At 36.5% G+C, this 23,180-nt stretch overlaps 1 protein-coding gene across 1 annotated transcript in view; it reads left to right on the top strand.

Annotated features, from left to right (window-relative positions):
- Positions 1 to 23,180, top strand: part of PLCZ1 (phospholipase C zeta 1) — a 44,921-nt gene that overhangs the window by 11,432 nt on the left and 10,309 nt on the right. Inside the window, exons 4-9 of the mRNA XM_053977824.1 lie at positions 227 to 428; positions 1,980 to 2,124; positions 3,967 to 4,122; positions 11,405 to 11,632; positions 13,735 to 13,891; positions 15,558 to 15,674. Coding sequence (XP_053833799.1) covers positions 227 to 428; positions 1,980 to 2,124; positions 3,967 to 4,122; positions 11,405 to 11,632; positions 13,735 to 13,891; positions 15,558 to 15,674 — 1,005 coding nt within the window. The remainder of the gene's footprint in view (positions 1 to 226; positions 429 to 1,979; positions 2,125 to 3,966; positions 4,123 to 11,404; positions 11,633 to 13,734; positions 13,892 to 15,557; positions 15,675 to 23,180) is intronic.

Raw genomic sequence — 23,180 nt, 5'->3', positions numbered from 1 at the left:
TCTCAGAAGTTTGAACCACAGCAATTCAGCTCCAGAGTCACATGTATCTGATTTTGTGTTGTTTATACATTTGTTATGAATTTTAAAATTGCAGGAAAATGTAGTGCTGTATAACCTTTAGCAGTGCTCAGAACTGGCTATTAAAAAGTTCAGAAAGTACATAGATATAACCATCAGAGTGGCTTCATGACAGAGTTTTTTTTTCTTTCCTTTTGGTTTTGTTCAGTGAGGAAGAAAAGGCAGATGTCATTTGAAGGATTTATAAGGTACATGAACTCAGATGAATGTTCAATATTTAAAAGCCAGCACAAGAGCGTCTATCAAGATATGACCCGGCCATTGTGTGACTATTTTATTTCATCTTCTCACAACACCTACTTGATAGCTGACCAGCTAATGGGACCCAGTCATTTATGGGGATATACCAGGTATTTAGACATTGTTTTGTAATATTTTAAACATTCTTCGGCTTTTAAAAAATGAATACTAAGTCGCATACAATCCTACTTGGCAATAAGGGACAAAGCCATCAAAGATACAAGTTGAAAATGTGAGAGTGGTATTTTATTTTGTGTGTACGCTTTTCAATATATTTGCCAAACCATCTGTTCATAGTCTGAAAACAATTTATTTTTTTCACTTACATCTCAAAAAACCAACCTTGCAGCAAATGAAATCTATAGTATGGTGTACAGTACACAATTAAATCAGTTTTTAATCTCAGCACGCCATGCAAAAATAAATAACTCCCGAAAGAAATGTAAAATTCCCGGGCAAGCTCTAATCTCTTCAATACACAAGATGTGTGTTGGAGTATGTCTGTGTCAAGGACATTTGTGGCCAGTGCATGTGGGCAGTTTAGAAACAACAAAACCACAAAATGTGGGCATTCAAGTAGCCAGCAGGGAGAGGAACCTCTGCAGTGCATAACTCCAGGAGGATGGTGACCAGGATGGCAGGGAAGATGGAAATGGATTGTGTAATAAAGGCAACACTGAGGGCAGGATATATTAAGAATTGGGAAGAGCTGTGTCCAGAATTCCTATTATTTGTACTGCTTTAGTGAAGAGAAAGCAGCTGGAACCATCATCTATCTGAACTAATTTTTTTTGGTTGCTCTCTTAATGTTCTACAGTGACTTGCAACCATCAGAAACAATACTGCATTTCTAAAAGTATTTAAAATTCCATTATGTTAATGCTGCATTGCTGAAAGTAATTGCAAAGAAGGTATAACCCCCACTCTGTTCCTCTTTATCTACTATTTGTGTGAGGAAAATGCTAAAATCAGCTACAGGCATATTTGACATATTGTTAATGTGTGAAAAGCAGCGTGTAAAAGACAGATTGGTAATTAAGTAAAAGAGTTTATAAGAAATGTTTCAGTTAGTTGCAAGTCAAATATTAGAAACCTAGGAGTTTAAGGGATGCCACTAACATATTAAAATTAAAGCAGTCGAGACAAAGTGCCTGAGAAACTTTAGCGCTCCCTCTTAGGAATATGGGCTGGGGAGAAGAACTGACTTATGTAAAGACCAAGTGCAACCTGATACTTTAAGTGCAATGGATTTTTAAATACAGTGATTCTCAAAATTGCTAGCAAGTTTGGAAGACTAACACAAAAGACCATTTAAAATATTTATTATTTTATTTTTAGTGGAAATTTGCCTTTAATCCAAAATTCATTTATTGAAAACTATGACCCTTGTTTTTAATCTTTTAAAGAAGATAATTCAGGTAATCCCATATTCTTTAAAGCTCTAACAAAGCTTATTATATAACACACCTAAAATAAACAACAGAAGGTATGTCTGTCTCATATATGTACAATTCTGTACGATTTCTTTTTATTTATGATGAAAATAAGGTGGTTTTTCTGTAATTAATCACTGTGCTTGTAATCAGAAATACAGCAACTTGCATAAAAAGTTGTGGTATCTTTCTTTTGGCTGTAAAATGATTTCTCTTGTTCTTCTGAAGTGCTCTCTTAAAAGGATGTCGTTGCCTGGAGATTGACTGCTGGGATGGCAACAACAATGAACCCATTGTGTATCATGGTCACACTTTAACAAGCAAAATTCCATTTCGTTCTGTAATTCGTGTGATTGACAAGTATGCATTTATGGTATGTATAGATATATGCATGTATACATAAGTTGGTTAGAATGGTGGCTTTAACTAAGCCAGGGATGTGGCTCTTCTAGATTCTCCAGGGTAAAAAAAATATGAAACAGAGCCTGTGGCAATGAGTATTGTTAAAATTAATTACAGAGCAATCCTGCTATTTGTTCTTAACATATTTTTAAAACTTTTTAAAGGAATCATAATAATTTTTCCTGATAATGAGTATACACCAAACTTAGTGCAAAGGATTCAGGTGATCTTACTCAGCTTCTTAGGTGTAATTCTCACCTGAGATCATTTAAACAAGGACTGAATAGAAATTGAAGAACTACTTCAGAATTGGTCTGATGTTTTCCTCCTTCTTTATATCTTTTAAAGGTTTTTATATTGCTTATTCTTCTGCTGCTATCAGTCTGTCTTCTATCCCTACATGTGAATTTATGAAATAGACAAAAATATTAGATAACAGATGCGTCTGAGGCTCTGTTTTCCATTTCTTCTCTTTTTACTTTGAATGTTGACCCTGATAAATGTTAGCAGCTACTGTTTTTTTGGTCAGGTGACTCATCAGGGCAAGGTTCCTTCTGCCTATCTCTGGAAAAGCACTGAAATCTGGAGAGTTTTTGGCATTGTCTCAGGCTTTTGTATAGGCTTTTGGCAAGATTCCTGCTCAAAGGAAGTGCTGAATGACTTTTAAGATAAATCTCAGAATCAGGCCAGCATTATGTGTGAGAATATATACATCCATGATCATAAATTTATGTGGATTTTTATACATATGTATTTATAGCCTTCTCAGTGTTAATCAAAGCTGTGTTTTTTCTGTTCTGTTTTCTGTATAAAATTTAATTAGTCTCTAATTTTAAAAGTGAAATTAAAACCATGATTTTATTCCACTGTTTTTCAAAACTCATTGGATATAACGCTCCTATTCTTGCTAATACACAACGTATTGTGCTTAACTCTGATGCAAACTTCATTTCTCAAGCCCAAGTGCCAATGAGATGATAAAATCACAATAGGTAATGGTTGGTACCAGCTGTCCATGCAGGCTGGGCTTTGCTTCTCTTAACAGTCAATAGCAAAAGCTCAGGGGACAAATGTAAAGACAGGAAAAACATAAAATGGTGGTTTTTTTCCTTATTGACAATTCAGGTTCTGCCTGGGCAAAGATTTCATTCAGACCATGTTTTTGGTAGCCACCAGTATTACTGGCAACTTATGAGATTTACTTTTGTGTTTAAATGGATGTGTTTCTTTTGAGTTATCCTCTAATTTTCACTCAATTTCCCTTTTTCACCTTTTACCTTTCATTTTTACTCAATTACCCTTGCTTGAGTACTGGGATGAATAAAGTGTAGACTGTCCTTAGAAAAGTCTGTGATATTATGAAAAATAAAAAATATGCATAGCTCGTTCATGTAAAGGCAATCATTTCTGAACAAGCTTTAGGGAGAATATCAGCTTGAAAAGTAAACAAAAAAATCTGTCATAAACTAAAGCAAAAAAGTTAATCCTGCTTTATGTTGTCAATTTTAATTTTAGAATCTGATTTTACCTTTTAAAACCAAAACAAAGCAGTCCTTTTTACACCTCTGCCTATGTCTAGCTCTGCTTTAACTTTCTGAAGGTGCAATTTTTCTTCTTCAATTATGCTTTCTCTTTTCCACAAATGTGAGCTTTTTTATTGTCTTACTAACCTGAAACAACTGATCTGTATTTGGAATGTTTTGAAAATGAAGGTAAATACAGATTGCCAAGGGGACTTTTGCAAGATATTTTGGAAAAGCAACTATCCTTATTTTTATTTATTAATAATAAAATCCTAAAATTATATTTCCAGTCATCTGCCTATCCACTTGTACTGTCTTTGGAGAACCACTGCAGCCCAAAACAGCAGGAAGTGATGGCAGAGTGCTTGAAAAGTATTCTAGGTGACAAACTTCTTTCTACACCAATTGGTGGTGAAGTAGATATGACTCGACTGCCTTCTCCTGAGGTAATAAGTTTATTTTTTCCCTATGAAAGAGATGGAAAAAATTATGGGGTACTTCATTATTATTATTATTTTTTTTTTAATCCTCTGGAACTGAATTTATGGATCACTTCTGATGTCAGAAATATACTTCAGTTAGTAACAAAAAACTTAAACAGCACAAAAAGCCCCATGGAAAGATGCCACATGTTGGTGTATCTGTTATCTGCTGGTTTATTTTTTGTTGCTTGAATTGAAGGAAATTCCTGAAATTTAAACTTATTATTGAAATGGAAACCTGAATCAGCATTTTTTTGGTCAGTAACAGTGATGATGAAGCTTTTTCTTTGCGTTCTGCTACTGCAAAGCCATTCTCTTTGTCAGTGTGTTTCTCCCTAAGACAGTGTTCCTCAGCTGGTGGCCTGAGATGTGAAGTTACAAAAGGCAATTAGATAGGTATTGAACATTTTATTGCAAGCTAAAACAAATACATTTCCATTGTTCCAGTCTTTGCACATAATTCTCTTTCAAGGACAAATTTTTTTTTTAAATCTCTTGTAGCACAAACACATGCATACATACAAAATACTTAGGCTTGTCACTGTTGCCAGTGATAGCTATATTTTACACTTTTTTTTCACAGTAGCTACAAAAAATGCAAATGAAAATGTGGGGAGGAAGCACTTTCATAAGGAAAAACAACACACAAGAGGTTGTAATTTTCAAAGGATTTGTCAAGGAAAAATCTGAAGCAATCTGTCCAGAAGATGTGTTAAAGTATTACCATACTCATATTTCCATAAAAATGTTGTTATAAATTTATTTAATATTTACATTTCTCTGCCCCTTTTTTTTTTTTTTTTTTTTGTAGCATTATTTTTTTTTTTACATCAGGATGTCCAATATAATTTTTAAGCTTTAAAAACTGCATTTTCAATTAGGAAAAAATACCAACAATATCAAACAGGAGGGCTTGTTTTAAAGCTTCAGAAAGCGTGGCTGGATTCAGTGTAGGAGATGTCCAAGGGTCATATGTCCTCTGAAGTAAGCACAAAATCAGTGGACATGGAATCACTAAATCACACACTTAAAAAGATTACTTTCTATGATGTATATTCCTTACCATATAGTTACTGTGATATAGGGAATTCATACTTTATATTTCCATAGCTTAGAGTTTTCATGAGTCGGCTCTGTAGAGTTTTGCCTGAAAATGGATTGCTGAGTCCATAAGTATGGAAATGCTGTCAGGTGAGGTTCATTCTCCTGAACTTTTAGCATATTAAAGTATTGTGAGACATATTTCCCATCTGTGCAAGGTATAAGGATTACCTAAATAACACCAATGTCCTCAGCTGGTTACAAAGGTTTGAATTTAATAAATTATTATCTTGAGAATGAACATAAATTAGGATCATCTCCATTTCTCCTAGATGTTCTGATCAAGCATGTAAGAAAAATCAGTAGGATTTTACCTAGCAATGGAAATATGTAGCTATGACAGAATTTGTAAATTCAGTAGTAAGCTTGACTTTTTGCTGACATCTTTTTGAAGAACAACTTTAGGTCCATGTTCAAAAGGAGTTTAGTGACATCACATCTTTAAAGCTTGGGATCTTGTGCATTTCCGAGGCCTGGATAAATTCATTATCATTTGAAAAAGCCAAATTCTGAATTTAGTCTTCAGACTGCTTCACTTAAACTGTGCAAAGGAGATGTTACAGAATCATAAATGATGAATTTAAAATGCTCTTTGTGGGAAGGATTCTCAGTGTGAAAAAAAAGAAAAAGCTGTCACCTATATAATTTACTGCTCTACTTTTTTCAAGATGGAGCATGAGCAAGAATAGGGGAAAAGTCACCTCGGTGTCTTTCAAGATCAGAATTAAATGGTTCTCTTGTGTGTACATGAAGTGGGAAACCACACAGTTTCCCACAACACTTCAGAGAAACATTTGCCAGTTACAGGTTCCTTTTAGGTTTTGGATTTTGGAGACTTCCATGGAAATTATTTGCTCTTCTTTTATATGGCCAATCTTCTACTTCCTTCTTTAAGTAGATCTTGAGCTATACCTTTGCCAAGTGAGATGACTGTGTGTGTGTGGAAGGGGGTTAAAATGAGGAGCAAACCCACTCTTAGGTGGTTCTTTGGACCACCTTGCGATGATGTCTCCTACCATTGTAATTCTAAGCGAAAATCACATGGAGGACCAGAAAATAAAAGTGTAAGATCACTGAGCACTTCTTCTCTCTGCTCTTCCCAACACTTGCTTCATCTGAAAAACAAACCCCAGAAAATTTCAGGAATAAAGGTTTTTTTTTAATTCTTTGCCCTCAGTCACACTTCCAGCAGACTATATTGATATTGTTAATTCCCTGCAATTCCTGTATTCTGTAGCATCTCAACACAAAATTCTTCCTCTACATAGAGAGGAAAGAGAAGACTTTTGCTCTATTTCTTTCTTTCACACATACCTTATCCCATGAGAAACTGAGGCTGCCCTTAAGCTTCACCTGTCTATCCCACCTCTTTCCAGAGCCGATGTTTTTCCACCCAAAGCAACAGACCTGATAAAATTCTCTGCCCTAGTCTTGGCCATCATGGTGCCTCTAAAGAGACTTCATGAACTTCCTGTAATATTGACTGGAATATCAGGTCCTTTGAGTCAGTTCCTGCACTAAATTAGATGTGACATCACTGACTGGTGCCAGACATCCCTGCTGGTAGCACCAGCACTCCTGGTGATGCGCTGATAGAAAGTGAAGGAATGAAGTGTCTTATGCAGCAATTCGTAGAGGAATTAGATTATATTAAATTATATTATATTAAATTAGAACATATAAAAAATTTATGTTAAAATATGTTAGAAGAGATAAGGTTTTACTTACCCTGCTGTGCCCTTCCTCTCTAAGAAATTTGACAGCAGTTGAAAGAAACATGCAGGCATCCAATATAACACAGAAAAGAATGTAAACACTTTGCTTTGATGAAGGTTTTTCCTCAATTATTTTGCATTGTAGTGCATTGAACTGCCTTACACTGCTGGCAGGATATATATATCAGGTAGTCAGGAAATTTTTATTATCTGCAGGTTTTCTGTCACAAAGTTGGAATTGATGTGTGATTAACTGAATGCGAAGTGGCAGCTACAGTGATTTTACAAGTTGTCTTTAATGTTTACCACACAGCTGCAAGATCAATTACTGTATTGTGGTGGTTCACAAGCATTTCTGGCCAGGATTGCCAAGGCTTCCCTATGGTTGTTAACTTGTGGTGTCCAAATAAAAGGATCTATTTAATGATCTCCTTGAGAAAGATCAATAGAAGGTCTCCAGTACAACTTTATGGGCTATGGACATTTTGAATTCTGCTATTATGGGGAAAACCAGCTAACCCCATAAACCAGGACTCATTCTTCCCACTTTTCTTCAGCTTTATCTGCTCAGTATACAAAGGAGCCTTCTCTACACAATGAGTGTTTTCATTGAGAAATTCAAGATTAAGCCTGGTTTAGCATATCTAATTCTGTTGTTTCAGTTATGAGATTAATTCCTATTTATTTTGACAAAAAATAAGCAGATGTCTTGACCAAGTCTTTGCATCAGAAATATCTTTGCTTCTTAGCAAGTCAAAACATTTCTAGTCATTCTTTTGCCTTTCAATCAGTCTATGGTATCTATTCTTTACAAAAATAAGAAGAAAGAGATGAGACTGTGGCATGTCTTGGTGATGACCTCAAAAATAAAAAAATCAGTATTGTTTCTCATAAAATTTCTGGAAACTGTAGGCTGTACTGAGTACTTACAGGAGGCTCATCTAATTCCTTCACTATTTTGAGGCATTGCACTCTTCTTGTGGGAACATGGTTTTCCCAGAAATGTGGTAAACATGTGACAGGCATTATCTGTTAATAGCTTCCCTGTAGTGTAAAGCAACCTCAGGAGGCAACTAAAAGCAAGACATTGCCATATTTTATATCATCACCCGGGTAGATCTTGGGTCAATGGTTTAATTGGTATATAAAAACCAGGTTTATTTGGTATACAAAAGTCAGGTTTGGCAAGGTATCTTCTTGGAACATTGAGCTTTGGTAAGGAATCTGTGCCACTCTGAGCACACTGTTTTAATATCCTGGCCAATCTGCAACCATCTTTCTCCACAATCATCCTTTGGACTTCTTTCCAAACCATCCAGGGATTTAGCTGCCTGTGTAGAATATAATCTCAGCTGTAGCACAGCTGTTTAGCCTTGGACTCGACTTGCCTGAAGTTTACTACAGAGCACAATACAGAAGTGAAATTTTCAGGGCAGGGTGCTTCTCACTGGGCAAATGTATTGCATGAAAACTTGTTATGAGGTGGTTAAAATGCTGCTCCTGATATAATTAATATCAGTTTACCTAGAGCTCAGGCATTGCTGGTAGTATCGATTTAAAGTATCTTGATAACTGTGATGTATAAGGCTGCCACAAAGACATCCATTCACACTTCACTAAGTGTGATTCTCTTGACTTGTTAAAGATAGCTGGTGCTGGTTTGTTTTAACAGTTGTACTTAACAAATCTTGTCATTGTCTCAAAACCTTTCCCTGTGTTAGACTTCACAGGAGGTGTTGCATCTTCACCCTATATCAGCAGTTAAGGCAGCAACACAAATCTTGAAATAGAATATTATGTAAAACTCAGAAGAGATTTTTAACTTTGTTATTTAGCAAGATTTTCAGGATTTGATATTCCTCTAACTAAGCACCTACAGCTGGTCGGGAGAGAAGGGAGAACAACAAGTAAATTTAAACAGGAGAAGCTATTATTTTTTTAAATACTTATGTCTCAAATCCAGGGTTTATTCCTTACATTTCTGGGGATTGAATTTTTATATTACATAACCACAGTGATCAATAGCTGGGTTTGCCTGATCCAAAGTGCTTGTGGTTTTTTGTCTTGGAAACTTGGCATTGCTTCAGCTGATTTGTGTTGTACATCACATTAACCAGAATGTAGAAGAAAAAAGTTTTGTTCATTTAATTATGTAAATATTTGTTCCAGTTGATTGTACTTTGATTCTTTTGCTTATGCCAGCCTTGAAGTCCCACTATGCTCTAGGGAAGACCTATTATGTTTTACACATTTAAATTTTTTTTGTATTCTTACAGTTTATATAGAAGTAAACAGCAAATGTATTTTTAACATATTTTGCTTTTCATAATAAAACTAGAAAGGAGAAGTTCTAGGGAATGCTCAGAGTTTCAGCTCATCAAAAGGCTTTTCAGCGCTTTTAGAAGAGTTGGACATGTAGAGAAAAAGGTGTCACATGCTTAGCAGTGCTGATGACCCATTAAAGAACTCAAATTTCAGTGTCACTGATTTTGTAATCATACATTTGTTATAAGTTTTTTTTGAAGATGTTTGATGCTCAGACAAAATCCTTGGTATGTCGTTTTTTCACTCTATGTTTCCCTTTCAAGGATTTGGGGTAACTATTATTAGAATTTGCTTCTGGCCAAGAAATTTTCATATCGCTGGAGTATTTTTTGAAACTGTTTCTAAAAAGAGCCATGATTTTAAAATGTTATCTTTGTAGAAAACAAAACAAGAAAACCTCAAAAAACAACTCCTACCTCAGGAGGAATGTCCTTAAATTGTTTACATTTTTCTAACAGCTTGTAAACAGAATTTTAGAGACTGACTTAAAACATCATGACCCATTTTTGTATAACTACATACACTCATTCTATGGTCTTTTTTTATTTAAAGAAGTTTGCATATAGGAGGCAGTAATGTAACTATAGAAAGTTTTTTCTTCCCTTGTATACCAGGTCTGTTTATTTTTTTTTTCATTTGTAGAATTAAGTCTTCCTGTGGATAACAAAATAAAAGATCAAAAGTGGATAGAATTGCTTTTAAATATTAGGAAATGTGAATAAGAAAAGGAAAATTCAGAAGTCTTAAAAATATGAATAGCATTAATCATATTAAAACTCTTCTAAAAATATAACAGGGGAAAAAATAATGAGTGCATCAATAAAAAATGAAGGAAATGTTAAAGGGCATCCTTATTCTGAGTCACCAGTGCAGAGAGACTAATCAAACCTTCCAGCAGCATGGCATTGATAGATATTGGGCATGGGATGCCTCATTCCACTGGCACCCTGCAAAAAACCAACAGGAGATCGGAAGTGATAAGGGGATCATGAGCAATGGAGCTGGCAGGGGAAATGAATGGAATGTCTCCATCCTTGCCTATGGCTCTGGATTCCATTATAGAACTTTGGGTTTATATGTTTTCATCATCCATAGATTTCCTATTTACTTAATGGATACCTTAAACTACAGCATTTCAGTTGCCTCTCATTTATTCTGAAATTATTTGTTCCCTTTCCTGCCACACTCCCAGTAGTGTAATCTCCCTTTTCACTAAGAGCATAGGAAATTTAAGGAATATTTTTGAGGATCACTTTATTCAAGAGCCATAGTAAGTCCTGTTACTCACTGGCAGCTCCTGTGTCCAGATGTAGAGTTGAATGTCTGCTACATCATAGCAGCTTTACTACTAATATAATTGTGTAAATCAAAGTGAAATGCATACTCATAGGATTCTGTTGCACAGGTGAAAGCCATGTTATTAGAATCAATATAATTCAATATTATTTTCCCCCCTCTATATTATATATTATGGAGATTGATACATGTCCATTTAAAAATAGAGAAACTGCTTAGGCAAAATCACCAAACTGTTGTTTCCCTGACCAGGTAAGATCAGCATAAGGATCTACAGTAAAATAACACAAGTTATAAACAAAACTTTTAATTTGGTACACAAGAGAGATATGCACAAAAAATCAAATAACAAATTTCCTGCAGCTTCAATGATAGATGAAAATATTCCAAATTAATATCAGACATGTCTTTAAGTGTGTATATATATATATATATATATATATATATATATATATATATATGTGTATAGGTACATGTAGGCATAGTAAAAAAATATACCTTCTACATCTTGCCTGGCTATCTTACTTCCTACTTTTATCTTTTCATAGTTTCAGCATCTGTGTACCTGTGGTGGAGAGCCTTTTTTCCTGTCATGGGGTTAGAGAGTCACATTCTGTTGTGTACTTTGATCCTCAGATTCTGTTTGGTTTATTTGGCTTTGGCTTCTGCCTCATTCATGCCTATGTTGCTTCATTTTGTAAGCTCACTTCATTATATTTAATAAACAACTTTGAAGATGAGTTAAATAATACCAAGAGATGAAAAACCTACATAATTCTAGCTACTGTTGTTAAACCTCTTTTCTGTAGGCATTAAAATTCAAAGTTCTGATAAAAAATAAAAAAGTTGGAACACTTGAGCAGAGCCTGCTCAGGATGGAGGATGACTATGGTGGTCAGGCAGAGGAATTGTCTGACTCTGAGTTACAGTCTGATGACGAGGACACAGATGACACGTTACCTCTTCAGAGAACCAGGAGTCCTGCCAAAAGAAAAGGAGATCATAGATCATCACCCCTACCTCAAAAAAAAACCAAGGTAGCTTTTGCTTCAATTGAATATAGAGAACACATAGATTTTTTTTTTAAAGGACTTTATTATCTTAAAATAAAGATGAAAAAAGGAAACTTTAAAATTATGAAGATCAGTGCATTTGGATTACATGTTTTAGCTGAAGGTTTCAGAGTTTTCCTATTCTTATAAGGAAAGTCAAACTGGACCACATTTTAGTATCCAACTAAAAAGCAACCCCTCCCTGTGCTCCCATCTTGAACTTCAACCACATTTTCCTCTTTCTATGCTTGTCCCAGGTGCTCAGTACCACAGTAGATTTAAGATGAAGTTACCCAAGTGTTTTGTCGGTGCCATGGCCCACCTGGAACAATGAGTGTATAGAGAACACTTAGAGCAGGTCCTGATGACAGCAGGCAGAGTTAATTATTTCTTCCCCAAGTCTACCAGTCTATTTTTAAGATAGATAGATTCCCCTATTTATTTCTGTTCTATGATTTTTTTGCATTAAATTAGGTGCACATTCCTGGTTGTGCTGAAACATTTTTCAGCACCTGGAATTGAAGAAGTGCTTTATCATGTAAAGACTTAGCATTAAGCATTCTTTCTGAAAGAAGTGTAAAAATTGGGTGTAATCTCCTTTTTGAAAGTCAAATTGAACTCATTTTTTTAACCAAGTATAATTCTCTACCATGGAAAATCTGCTATTTCATGAGGGTTGAACATCAGGGTTCACCTTTTTAAGATGTCAGGCAGCACCTGAAGTATCCAGTCACTCTTGCACATCATGCTCTGATTACCTGAATGTGGCTAAACTGGCAAAGTTCCTCAGAGCCCAGTGTTCTTGCTGAGAGGCAGGGTCTCTTTTTTTTTTTTTTATATGATTTGATGGTGAAAGTTTTTGCTTCTTTCTCATTCCATCTGACATGGAGAGACAGTAAGGAAAAATTCTGAGGAAGGATGGAGCCTTCTTTGTACAGGAAATGCCAACTTTCTAGGCAATAGGTTTCAAGTTTATTTGTAGGACCATGTTACAGACAAGAATGTATTCCACATACTCTTAAACAGCAGCAACAAAAAGTATCTGCTCATGTTTCACAGACAGAAGAGAAAGTGGTTTCCAGGGTCCCAGTCTGTTGGAGTATTTGTCTTGATATCCCACTGTATTGCTTTTGGGAGGGTGGGAGAGCATTTGAATCTGCAGAAGATGCCCCAGTGATGCTGCTGGCTTTGCCTGCCTGCAGGGAGCTGTATTTTTCAGCATTTCCATGGCAGTAGACTCCTATTGCTCCTCGTGGGACACAACCCCAGAATAATTAATTATCTTGAACTTTGCATAGTTTAAGAGCCATGAGGAGGCAATCTCTATTATTTTGTCAGATGAGAATTTGCCTTCAAAAGCCTTAATGGAATGTAAACATGATTAGCATCAGCAGCTCTCTGCTGGCTACTGCCCCCAATTAGCTCACAAGTTATGCTGTGGAAAATGAAGTGGTCATGTAGTGCCTCACTGTAAGAGAGAAGACCCTTGGAAAATTTCAGTCATTTTTGCTTGTTTTGGTAATGGAGCAGACTAAATTAATATTTTGGTGACAGAACTTTCGACCTTAATCAAGAGGAGAAGTTTTCCTGACTTCAAAGCAATCCTTAGAGGAATATGCCTTTGACTAATTTGCTTGGCACAGTGTAATATTTGCCTGTTATTCTGCATTTTATAGATGAGTTTCTGCTGTTGGTCTTTCTAGCACTTCATATATTTACAAATAGAAAGTTGGAGGTGTATTTTTGAGGTGTAATGTTAAAAGCCATGAAAAAATGATGTTATTTGCAAACCAGTCTTAGAAGCAGGAAAATTATGAAGCTATCCAGAAAAACATTCTGCTAGGAAGCATCTCTCTACTCACCCTATGATTACTATGATAAACATGGACACAATAACCTCAATTTTCTCTCAGTGGATCAAGTCTCATTATTAAAAGTCATATTTATTAAATTCATTAACTGTGGCATATTTTCTCATGCTTTATGCATACAAAATGATTGTTTCTGTGAATTATTAATATTAATAATAATGAAATATGCATTATTGTGACTTTTTTTTATTCCATTATTCATCTGATGATTATTAGGTGAAGAGGGCAAAGATTGCCCTTGCATTGTCAGACCTTGTGGTTTATACCAAATCTCAGAAGTTTGTGAGCTTTGAGCATTCCCTGCAGCATCAGCAGTGCTATGAAAATAATTCCATTGGAGAGAGTCAAGCACGAAAACTTGCAAGACTTTCAGGTAATTTCTTTTGAGTTAATAATTTAAAAGTTACATTGTTGCTATGGTTCACTGCTTAGGCATTGGAAGGGTTAAAATTTTATGAAACAACTGCTGTCTGATTTTATTTGGTTCTTCGTATAACGCTGTTTTAAATATGTCCTTTGCATAATATTTTTTTTATTTCTGTTGGTTTTGTGAGGAAAATTGAAATTCAACTTTATTTTAATTCCGTGTAAAGAACAAATATTAACACAGTCTACAAAATGTACGTCTGCCTTTAGATTCATTGTTTTCTGCATCAAATAATGTAGGAGTTTCAGTCAGTACTTGAGAAAATGTGGAATAAATTTCACTCTCCCCCCTCTCCCCTTCCCAAAATCTGGGCTGAGAAAGCAGAGTTGGCTTGGCAGTCCCCTGGCTTTGGTGAGAGCTGCAGATAAGAGTCCTCATTAATGGGATGGATGAAGCCCAGAGCAGGCAGCGTGCTCCACTGGAGCAGACCTTTCCTCCCAGCCAAGCTGGATTATTCCAAACTCATGCTGTGCTGGAGCATCTCCATTTGGTGCAGGCAGCGCAGTGCAGCCTCTCTAACCCCAGCTGCCTGCCCAGAGCCCTGAGGGGTGGTGAGAGCAGAGATCACCGACTGTGACAGCGACAATGAAATCTGCCACACGCCCATTCACTCGGGGCCAGCCCTGCTGCCACCTCTTTGTGGAGGTGGTTCAGTGCCTGGTGAGGTGAATGATGCTGAACGGCATCAAAAGTAGGATTTGCCAGCCATCCACAGAGAGTCCTCTCTGGTTCCTCTAGCACTCCAGGGAATATAAAAGTAGTTCTATAAACCCCCTCTCCCTCCAAAAAAACCATCCCCAAACAACAAACCAAACCAAAATCAAGCAAACAAAAAATGAGAGGAGAGGAGAATGGAATAGATCAGAGAGATGACCCTGGAAATGTAGATTTTGGGTTAATATCTAAAAAAGAATTGTGTAGACAGAAGTCACCTGAACTTTCCCACATTCACGTAGTCTCTGCCTGCATATGAGAAAGGAGGGAACACAGCCAGCAGAAGGAAAAACAATGCTCATAAATAGTTAACATCTTCTGAGGCATATATAAGACTAATCTATGTGGCTTTTAAAAGTGTCCTCTTCCCTGGTCTCAATATTATTTAGTCATTTTATTTAAACATCCTAACAGCAAACAAGCCAAGATCAACTAGAGATGTTTTTTTTTTTTTTTTTTTTTTTTTTTTTTTTTTTTTTCTTTTTGAGCTATTATAGAATGAGGAAACTTTTGTGCAGTTTCCTGTTCTGTGTCTTAGTTTCCCATGAGAACACAGTGGGCTTTAGTGTACAATTCATATGTTTACCCTGCAAAAAGGTGAAGAAACAGAATATTTCCATGAAGGAATGATTTTTGGTTACTGAACTTCTTACAAAAGTCTGCACTATATCCAGAAATACTGTCAGATTCAAATACACAGAAAATAGTAAGGTTTCAAAATAAGATTTTAGGCATAGCTCAGAGTGGTCCGTATATTAATGTTAAAATATAATATGTTGATAAAATATTATGTAAAAAAATTGCTGGATCAAATGACTGCATTTTTATTATTTATTCAAATAGGAGCTCTGTAATCACAAAGGTTTGCTTACCAAGATTTTATCCTTCTGTTTATCAGCGAAAGAGTTTATTTCACATACTACGAGATTTATTACAAGAATTTACCCCAAGGGAACAAGAATGAGCTCTTCCAATTATAATCCTCAGGAGTTCTGGAATGTAGGGTGTCAAATGGGTATGTATCCTAGCAGAGATATTGCATTCTAGGCTTTACAGATACAAGAGTTTCTTGCTTCCTACAATATTTCGGTGTTATATAGGTTGCATATTTTCCCCCAGTGGCATTATTTTAATTTTTTGTTATATAAAATTTTCATTCAACCCCCATCTCCTATCAGTTTTTCATCCCTAGTAATTGTAAATATCACTTTGTGTTGAACAGCTGTATCTTGTCCCAGATATTCAATCTATTATATTTTATTAATTTCTTTTAACTACCTTTTGAATTGGATATTAAGAAAAACACTAACAACAATTCAGCATTTCAAAGCTTCCATTACTCACCAATGGAAGTTTCTTCTGAAGGGTCTGTGGCTCTCTGTGACTTGAGTGCCGCAGGTGCAGGAGATGTGAGCACAACAATTGACAGTAGTGCCAAGAATTCCCAGAACAGGATATGCTACAGCAGGAAGCTCTCAAACATTCCTGGTCAGCACCACCCCCAGGTACAGCTGGGAGCTGCTGGGAGCCTCCAGTCTTTATAAAGATGCAACATACATTTAGCATCTTAATTCCCAGTGCAAAACAGATTTGTTTCCTGAGCAACAAAATAACGATTGCTTCTGCTTCTCTCCATTGAAAGTTATTACTTTGAATATGTTAAAAATAAGCATGGCATGACTTCTATACCCACCAGGCTTTGAAAAACCTCTTACCTGTAAGCATTTTGTCCTTTTTAATGGCCTTAGAGACAATTTTACCTTCATCTGTTTGTTCTTCAGTTTGAAAGACTCTCACTACAGAATATTTTTCTGTGTCTGCCTGCTATATCTTCTTCAGCCCTAGGTAAAGTAGAGCAGAATAGTTGGTTTATTTTGGTACCCACAAATATATTCTGCCTTTGAGTCTTGGCCAAGGCCACCTGAGGGAGGCTGTGTGGTGAGCAGGGCACTTTGCCGTAGGCTCCTGGTTTTGAGGAGAAAGGTTTGGATTCACCTTGTTATGTTAAAATAGACACTCATCCAAGGACAGGCACAGATTTCACTCTGCCTGTAGGGCCCTGGAGCTTATGTCACCTTGTTCCAGGCTTCCTTTTCCACTTGTTTCCTTTCTCAGCTTCCCATATATCTTCTGTGACAAGTTACCTTCTCCATCCTGACTGTTATATTGGGGTAGAGTTTTACATAACTACACAAGGACTACAAAAATTACTATTTAGTATAAATTTTACTTGTTTCTGTGTCCTTATAAATGCTTATTTGCAGTACAGATTTGGACTCGGGCTGGACTATCCAAGTATCTTCTCATTACCACCACACTGTGTGAAATTGGTTTGATTATGTTCTGTCCTTGTGGTTCATCCACACTTAGCGTGATGTCTGGATTATTTACCTGGGGTGCTGCACTCCCTGTATGCAGTCATTGCTATCTATGCTCTATATTGCCATTAAAAACTAGTAAGTTTGTTTCATGCTTAGAGGATGCACTAGCCAGAGGTCCTTAATTTAAAATTGAATTAATCTCCCAGTCATATCATAATGCAATTTACTAGTTTTCTTTCTAGCCTGTAAATCTCCACACTTATCTCTGCAAAGAATATGCATTTGTTAGATCACAGACAGGGCTGAAATCTTTCAAAATTACTACACTGATTGTTTACTCAGAGGATACTTTAATGAGAAGTCATTCTAAACATTAGTATGACTTTTGGTGCATAGGGGGTTTAGGCCCCTTCCTGGAAGAATTAAAAATATGCAGGAAGTGGTTAGATCTGCCCTCTTGGTCACTTCATTTGCATCTTCCCTTAAAAACCCCTCCATTTTTCACATGGGAATAGGCTGATTAAAAACAATTCTCCACATATATTATTTCCAAGATATATCTATTCTTAATTCCCTAATCTGCTTCAGATAACTGTTTGGCAGAACTATAGCTGCTCTTCACAATGCAGCTCCCAAGGTGAGTGTGTCTCAGTGAATCTCCTGCTGATGTCCTTCCACTGATTTAACACAGAGTTTTGATTTTTTATGTCTGTCCTATGTCTCTGTAATTCACACACTTTTTGTGTGTACTTTACACACCCTGCCTTTGTACTTTACACCCCATGCACAGAGGAGATCCCTCCAGATCCTTTCTACCACTTCCCAAAAACTCTTCACAGGATTCTCAGCTTTCTCCTATGCCACCTATTCCTCTTCTTACCTTCCTTCTCCTCTCCACACCTGCAAGCTTGCCTTCAAGTTCCTTTAACACCCATAATTTTTTCTGGCTGGGCAAAGAAAAATATATTAGGTTTTGTTCAAACCTACATATAATTCTGCCAGGCCTCTGCATCTTGTAATTATGAGAATTGAGTTATTCCTTCACTTCCCTTTAGTGATCGACCCAAAACAGTCTCTCCCCTGTACCTTGCCAGCAATTTTCTCTAAATTGCTTGGAACATATTAACTTGGAGCAGGCTGGTACTCAGCTAAAGCAGGATGAAACGGTCCAACAGGCTCAAGATTTGTTGGGGCTGAGGACGAGACATGTAATTGTGTAAACCTAATTTCCAGAGGAAGGCAAGTTAAAAACCTCACTGAAAAGTACAGAGTTTCCACAAAATAGCTTTTGGAGATCGCTGTGCACTCCCTGTCCATTCTCTGAAAATGGAGACTCGCAAGAACAGGAGGTTTTGTGAAAAAAAAAAACCACTTTTCATAGTCTGTGAAAATTAGTATGCCTTCTGCATTCAGCTGCAGTGAGGCACTGGAAAGAACTGGTTTGGTGTATCCATGTCTCCTTTTTCTTTAGTAAATAAAATGACGTGAAAAGATTTATGCAGGGAAAGAAAATTCAGGACAGTTATTTAAATAAACTGATATCAGTTGTTTTATATCAACCAAGAAAAACAACAAAAAATCTGAAACAAAAGAGAGGCTCAGTGAAAATAATTAAAAAAAAAAAAGACTTAAATATCTTTTTGAATATGGCATTTCCATGCAGTAGGAAACGTTATACATGTATCAAAGCACTCTACAGGAACGACCAAGATGTGTCATAAGTTACAGGAGAAAGCCACGGTGTGGCAGGTACAGGATTTTGTTTCAGAAGATCCCAAATGTGCTTTTTGGAGTGTGCATAAAATTTATATGCTGCTGTGAAAGTTGTACTAGGATGATGGGGTTTTTTTCTTACTGTAGATTTTGGCTTTGCCTGTGACACTGAAATGCAGCTTGGCAATTTTGTCACATCTGTTTGGTGGCTCAATGTTGTGTGCAATGACATGACAAAATATGGTAAAAAATAGTGCATGAAAAGAGGAGTGATGAAGAGCTCTCTAGCTAGTTCTGATTTTAACCTCTGAAGTAACCAAGGGAAAAGAAACCAACTAATTTTGGTATGCCTCACCTGTGCAAATCAAAATGGTTCAAATCTGGCCCTGCTTACGTTCTGTGCCAATAACTATATTATTGCTTTAATAGCCCAAAAATGCCTCCTTGGAAAGTTAAAACTAGGAAATCATGTTTTAATGTTGTCCCTTGAAGTCCACTGATTTGATCCTCACTGAGAGTGAAGTGGAACAGCTAACTCATGTGGAGACATGTATGAGATAGGTGGGACAATATGATTCTACACATGAACCTCCAAAAATGCACTCAGCTTTCCTTTGGAATGGCTCCAAAGGCTGGGAGTTCTTTTGAATGAAGGTTTCATGTTTCTTCTGCAGAAATGTTTCTACTGCCAGGTTTATGAAAAACCTCTTGGGTTACTCTGTAGCCTACTTCTTTTTTAGGCAGATTTTGGTGTGTGTAATAGATACACACCTATTTCACTTAAAAGCAAAGAAACATTGAAATTCCATTTTATCGGTTTTTCCAGCTGTCTTCACTGCAGACAACCAATAGAATAGTAAATAATTTATGTGAAGTGTAATAAATTTTGAAAGAAGATGGGAAAAAAATTTGCAGGAACACAATTGTTTCTGAAGTCCTTGCAGATCTTGTTCTAAAACCTGTCAGTGACTCAGACTAAAACAGAAAAGGGAAGTTGATAATATTCACTGTCCTGCCAAGAATCACAAGTTCAACAAATTTAAAAAAAAACATTTTGGAAAATTTTCAGGTGTAAAATTGGTCAAATGACAACCAAAAGATGCTCAGACTTACACTGAAGTATAACTTTCACACTGACACATTAATTTGATAGCAAAAATCAATTTAAATTTTTAGATCTGATAATTTATCAGAAATGCTTCAGGTACTTTTCCCATGAGAACCTCACAAGAGAGGATCCCTGCTTAAACCCTTTGCAGATAGACTTGGACAATGGATGGCTCTTAATCACCTGACATAATTTTTTCCAGTAGAACCACTTGTAATTAAATAGGAACAATGCCAGCAATTATGAACTGTATGACTGAATTCCTCACAGTTCTAATGACAGTATCTTTGGAGCCACAGTATTAAATTGGCCCAAAGACAATACAAAAAAGACATTCTAAACAGTTCTGCATTTACTCAGGTCTCAGAAGAGCAGTCCCTCTTCCTCCCTCACAGTGTAAGTCATTCATAAATCAAGTTTCTGTAGAATAAAACCAACCATTTCAAAATGTGCAGGTGAAAAATAAAGCCAAAAATTATCACTAAGTTTAATAAAATTTGGAGTCTGTTAAGGGAGGGAAAAAATACAGTTTGAGTCCTTTTTTTTTTTTTTTTTTTTGCCAGGAAGAGAGGTGAGACTTTGTATGCCAAAATTGATACTGTCCATAGAAGCTTGCTCTGTGTTGTAAGGGAACCAATCATTGTATTTTTTTTTTCCTGGTAGGAAAAAAATGGCTTTTTTTCTTTATTTTTGGTTGGGTAGACCAAAGTCCTTGCTCATAAATTTTGTGTGGGGTCTCACCTATTCACAGGTTCACTCTCTTTCACTTTGAAGCCCTTCCCCCTTGTCCTGTCATGCCCTTGTAAATAGTCTCGTTCCATCTTTCTTGGACTTCTGAGCTATTTCTGTAAATTTGGGCAGTGATGGATTGAGTGCAGCTGTGACCTGCATGTGAGAAGAAAGCCTAGAGAGTCCATGCCCAGCCTGGAGTGCTGATGTGGAACGAAAGCAGTGTCCCCACATCCAAGCACATTGATCATCTCATAACCAATGGCAGCATTCCAGAGCTTTAGGATACGGGCCTGTTTTCAATAGTATTTCCCAGGCTGTGTGGAATTCAGTTCAGATTTTCAATATCTAAGGCATAGATTTTTGTTGCATTCATTGAGAGTGGCCCACTTGAAGAACACAGACAATTGGAGAGAGCTGAGAGGAAGGCAACAAGGCTGATAAAAGTGTGATCTATTATATCTCTTTAGATTCAAATGAGCGAGGTGACTCATGGAGTTAGGAACATTGGCACTGAGTGCTTTTTGCACACGATGTTTTTTTAAATGGTATAAAAATCATACATTTTGGGATGCATTTTTAAATGGCATAAAATGCAATTAAGTAATTCTTTTTAAGAAAAATTGGTGACAAATGTGTCCTTATCCATTTTAAAATCTTCCCATTTGAATGGAAAAATACATTAAACCTTATGGTTGTTATAATAGAACCAGGAAGCAAAGAACAAAAATTTAAAAAAATTACAATTTAAAAGTCCCCTAGGAATATTAATAAGAGGCAGGATAGCAGACAAAAGATGTGCAGTTTTCCCCAACTGCCTTCAAATCATAGTCACAGTGCTCATTTTGGTTTTAAAAAGCTTTTGGTTTTAGTCTATAAATCAGTTATGTCTTGAATGGTGATGCTTGTGGAAGGTGCTGTATATGAATATTTAGAATGTCTTTAGTTCTGCAATTAGTGGTGGGGCTGACTTCAGTTAACTGCTTGTGCTACAGAGATTTGGGGTCAAAAATAGTATTCCTCTGTGCATTGTGGAATGGCTCATCTCTTTTGGAGCTGGGCTATTTCCTACCTTCCATTTGCTATATGAAGTTATTTGTCTGGGGCTTACTGGGACAGCCATGGCAGCTTTGCTGCTTTGCAAGATGATTTGGGTATGAAATACTCTGATCTGAAGGAGATTTGGCCTCATGGTTCTGGGAATACTTAAATCCATTTCAGGTGCAGGAGTCACACTGAGGGATTCCTTTGCTCCGGTTGTTCCCCAAGCCCAGGTTTTGCTGTGCTGCTTTGATTTTGAGTCAATATTGAAAGGCTTTTGGTGCTTAGTGAAAGGACTGAGGAGAAAGTTTAATGTACACAGTGTTAAACTTCAGATGCCTTTACTTCCCCATGAAAACCATACATTAAGATTATGTACTGCTCAGATGGTTTCACTGCAAGCTCATTTAGGCTTCTTTCCAAAAGAAACTGTCAGTTTAAATCTCTCTTCATACATGCATTAAATTTATACTGTTTCATAAAACAACAGCACAAAGGATGTTATTGACAGTTCTGCTCTTGAATTCAGCAAAGCTAAAATGAAGCACTGGGTAGAAATTCAGGGTTGTTTACAGAAAGATGTTGCTCAGCCCATGCTGCTAGGCATAGCTTTTAGTTTATGATTCTTGCCATTTCTCAAGAAGTGTTAGGGCTATAACTGCACCTGATTAAAAAGAAAAACTGTGCATCAATGCACCATAAAGCAGTGCCCTGGGAGGCCCCAAGCAGCTATGAATCCTGTAAACAGTTTTAGTAGAGGTTTGCATCTCAGAGAATATGACACAAAACCTCGCATTTGCTTAATCACATTAAAACCTGCAATACAAAGAAACCAGCAGGTAAATTAAAACTACTGTTCCATATGCTTTTTAACTTGTTCTAAGGTCAAATTAAATTAAATGAAAACAGAGTGCTGATGTTTGAAGATATGAACCCATAATAACATTGCCCTTCACTACTGTTGCAAAAGTAATTTTCCTAATATGATAAAATATAAAGTATTCTCATTTGCTTGTTGCTGTTGTTACATCAGATTTTCCTGCTTAGTCGCCTATAAAGCTTGGTAAATTTAGCAGTAGTCTCATTATGTGCAATCATGTAATTTGGTTCATCATGTGGAAGCTGCTATTTGAAGCTGGCTGTTCAATGTGCCTAATTTCAGTTGCACTTTTAAACCCACGTATTCAGAAAGTGTGGCCCAGGAATCACCTGAGGACTGAGAGATCCTGGGCTATCTGTGGTTCAGACTTCCAGGGGCCTCAGGGCTGCAGCTCTTGTAGCATCTTCTGCACAGCTTGACTGGGTGTATTAAAGTATGACAAGCATCATATAGCAGCAAATTTGGGGCTGTTTCTGGACGATGTGCGGAGTCATAAAAAGCAAATTGTGAACCACTGCCAAAACCATACCAAGAAAAATCCTTACCCTGTTTAAAAAAGGCAATGGCGTGCAAAGGGCAATATGAACACTGTGAAGTTTGATTTCTGTTAAAGTTAAAACAGATTTCCTGTGTATATTAATATAAAATCATGTTTGCATCTACATTAACACTTAGTTCAAAGCAGGAGTGCATGTCGTGTTTTGCTGTTTCAGGGGGGTTTTTTGTTTG

This window comes from Vidua macroura, chromosome 5 (assembly GCF_024509145.1).
Source record: "Vidua macroura isolate BioBank_ID:100142 chromosome 5, ASM2450914v1, whole genome shotgun sequence".
Classification (NCBI taxonomy): domain Eukaryota; kingdom Metazoa; phylum Chordata; class Aves; order Passeriformes; family Viduidae; genus Vidua; species Vidua macroura.
The sequence above is the reverse complement of the archived record's forward strand: the minus strand, read 5'-3'. Positions and strand labels throughout refer to the sequence as shown.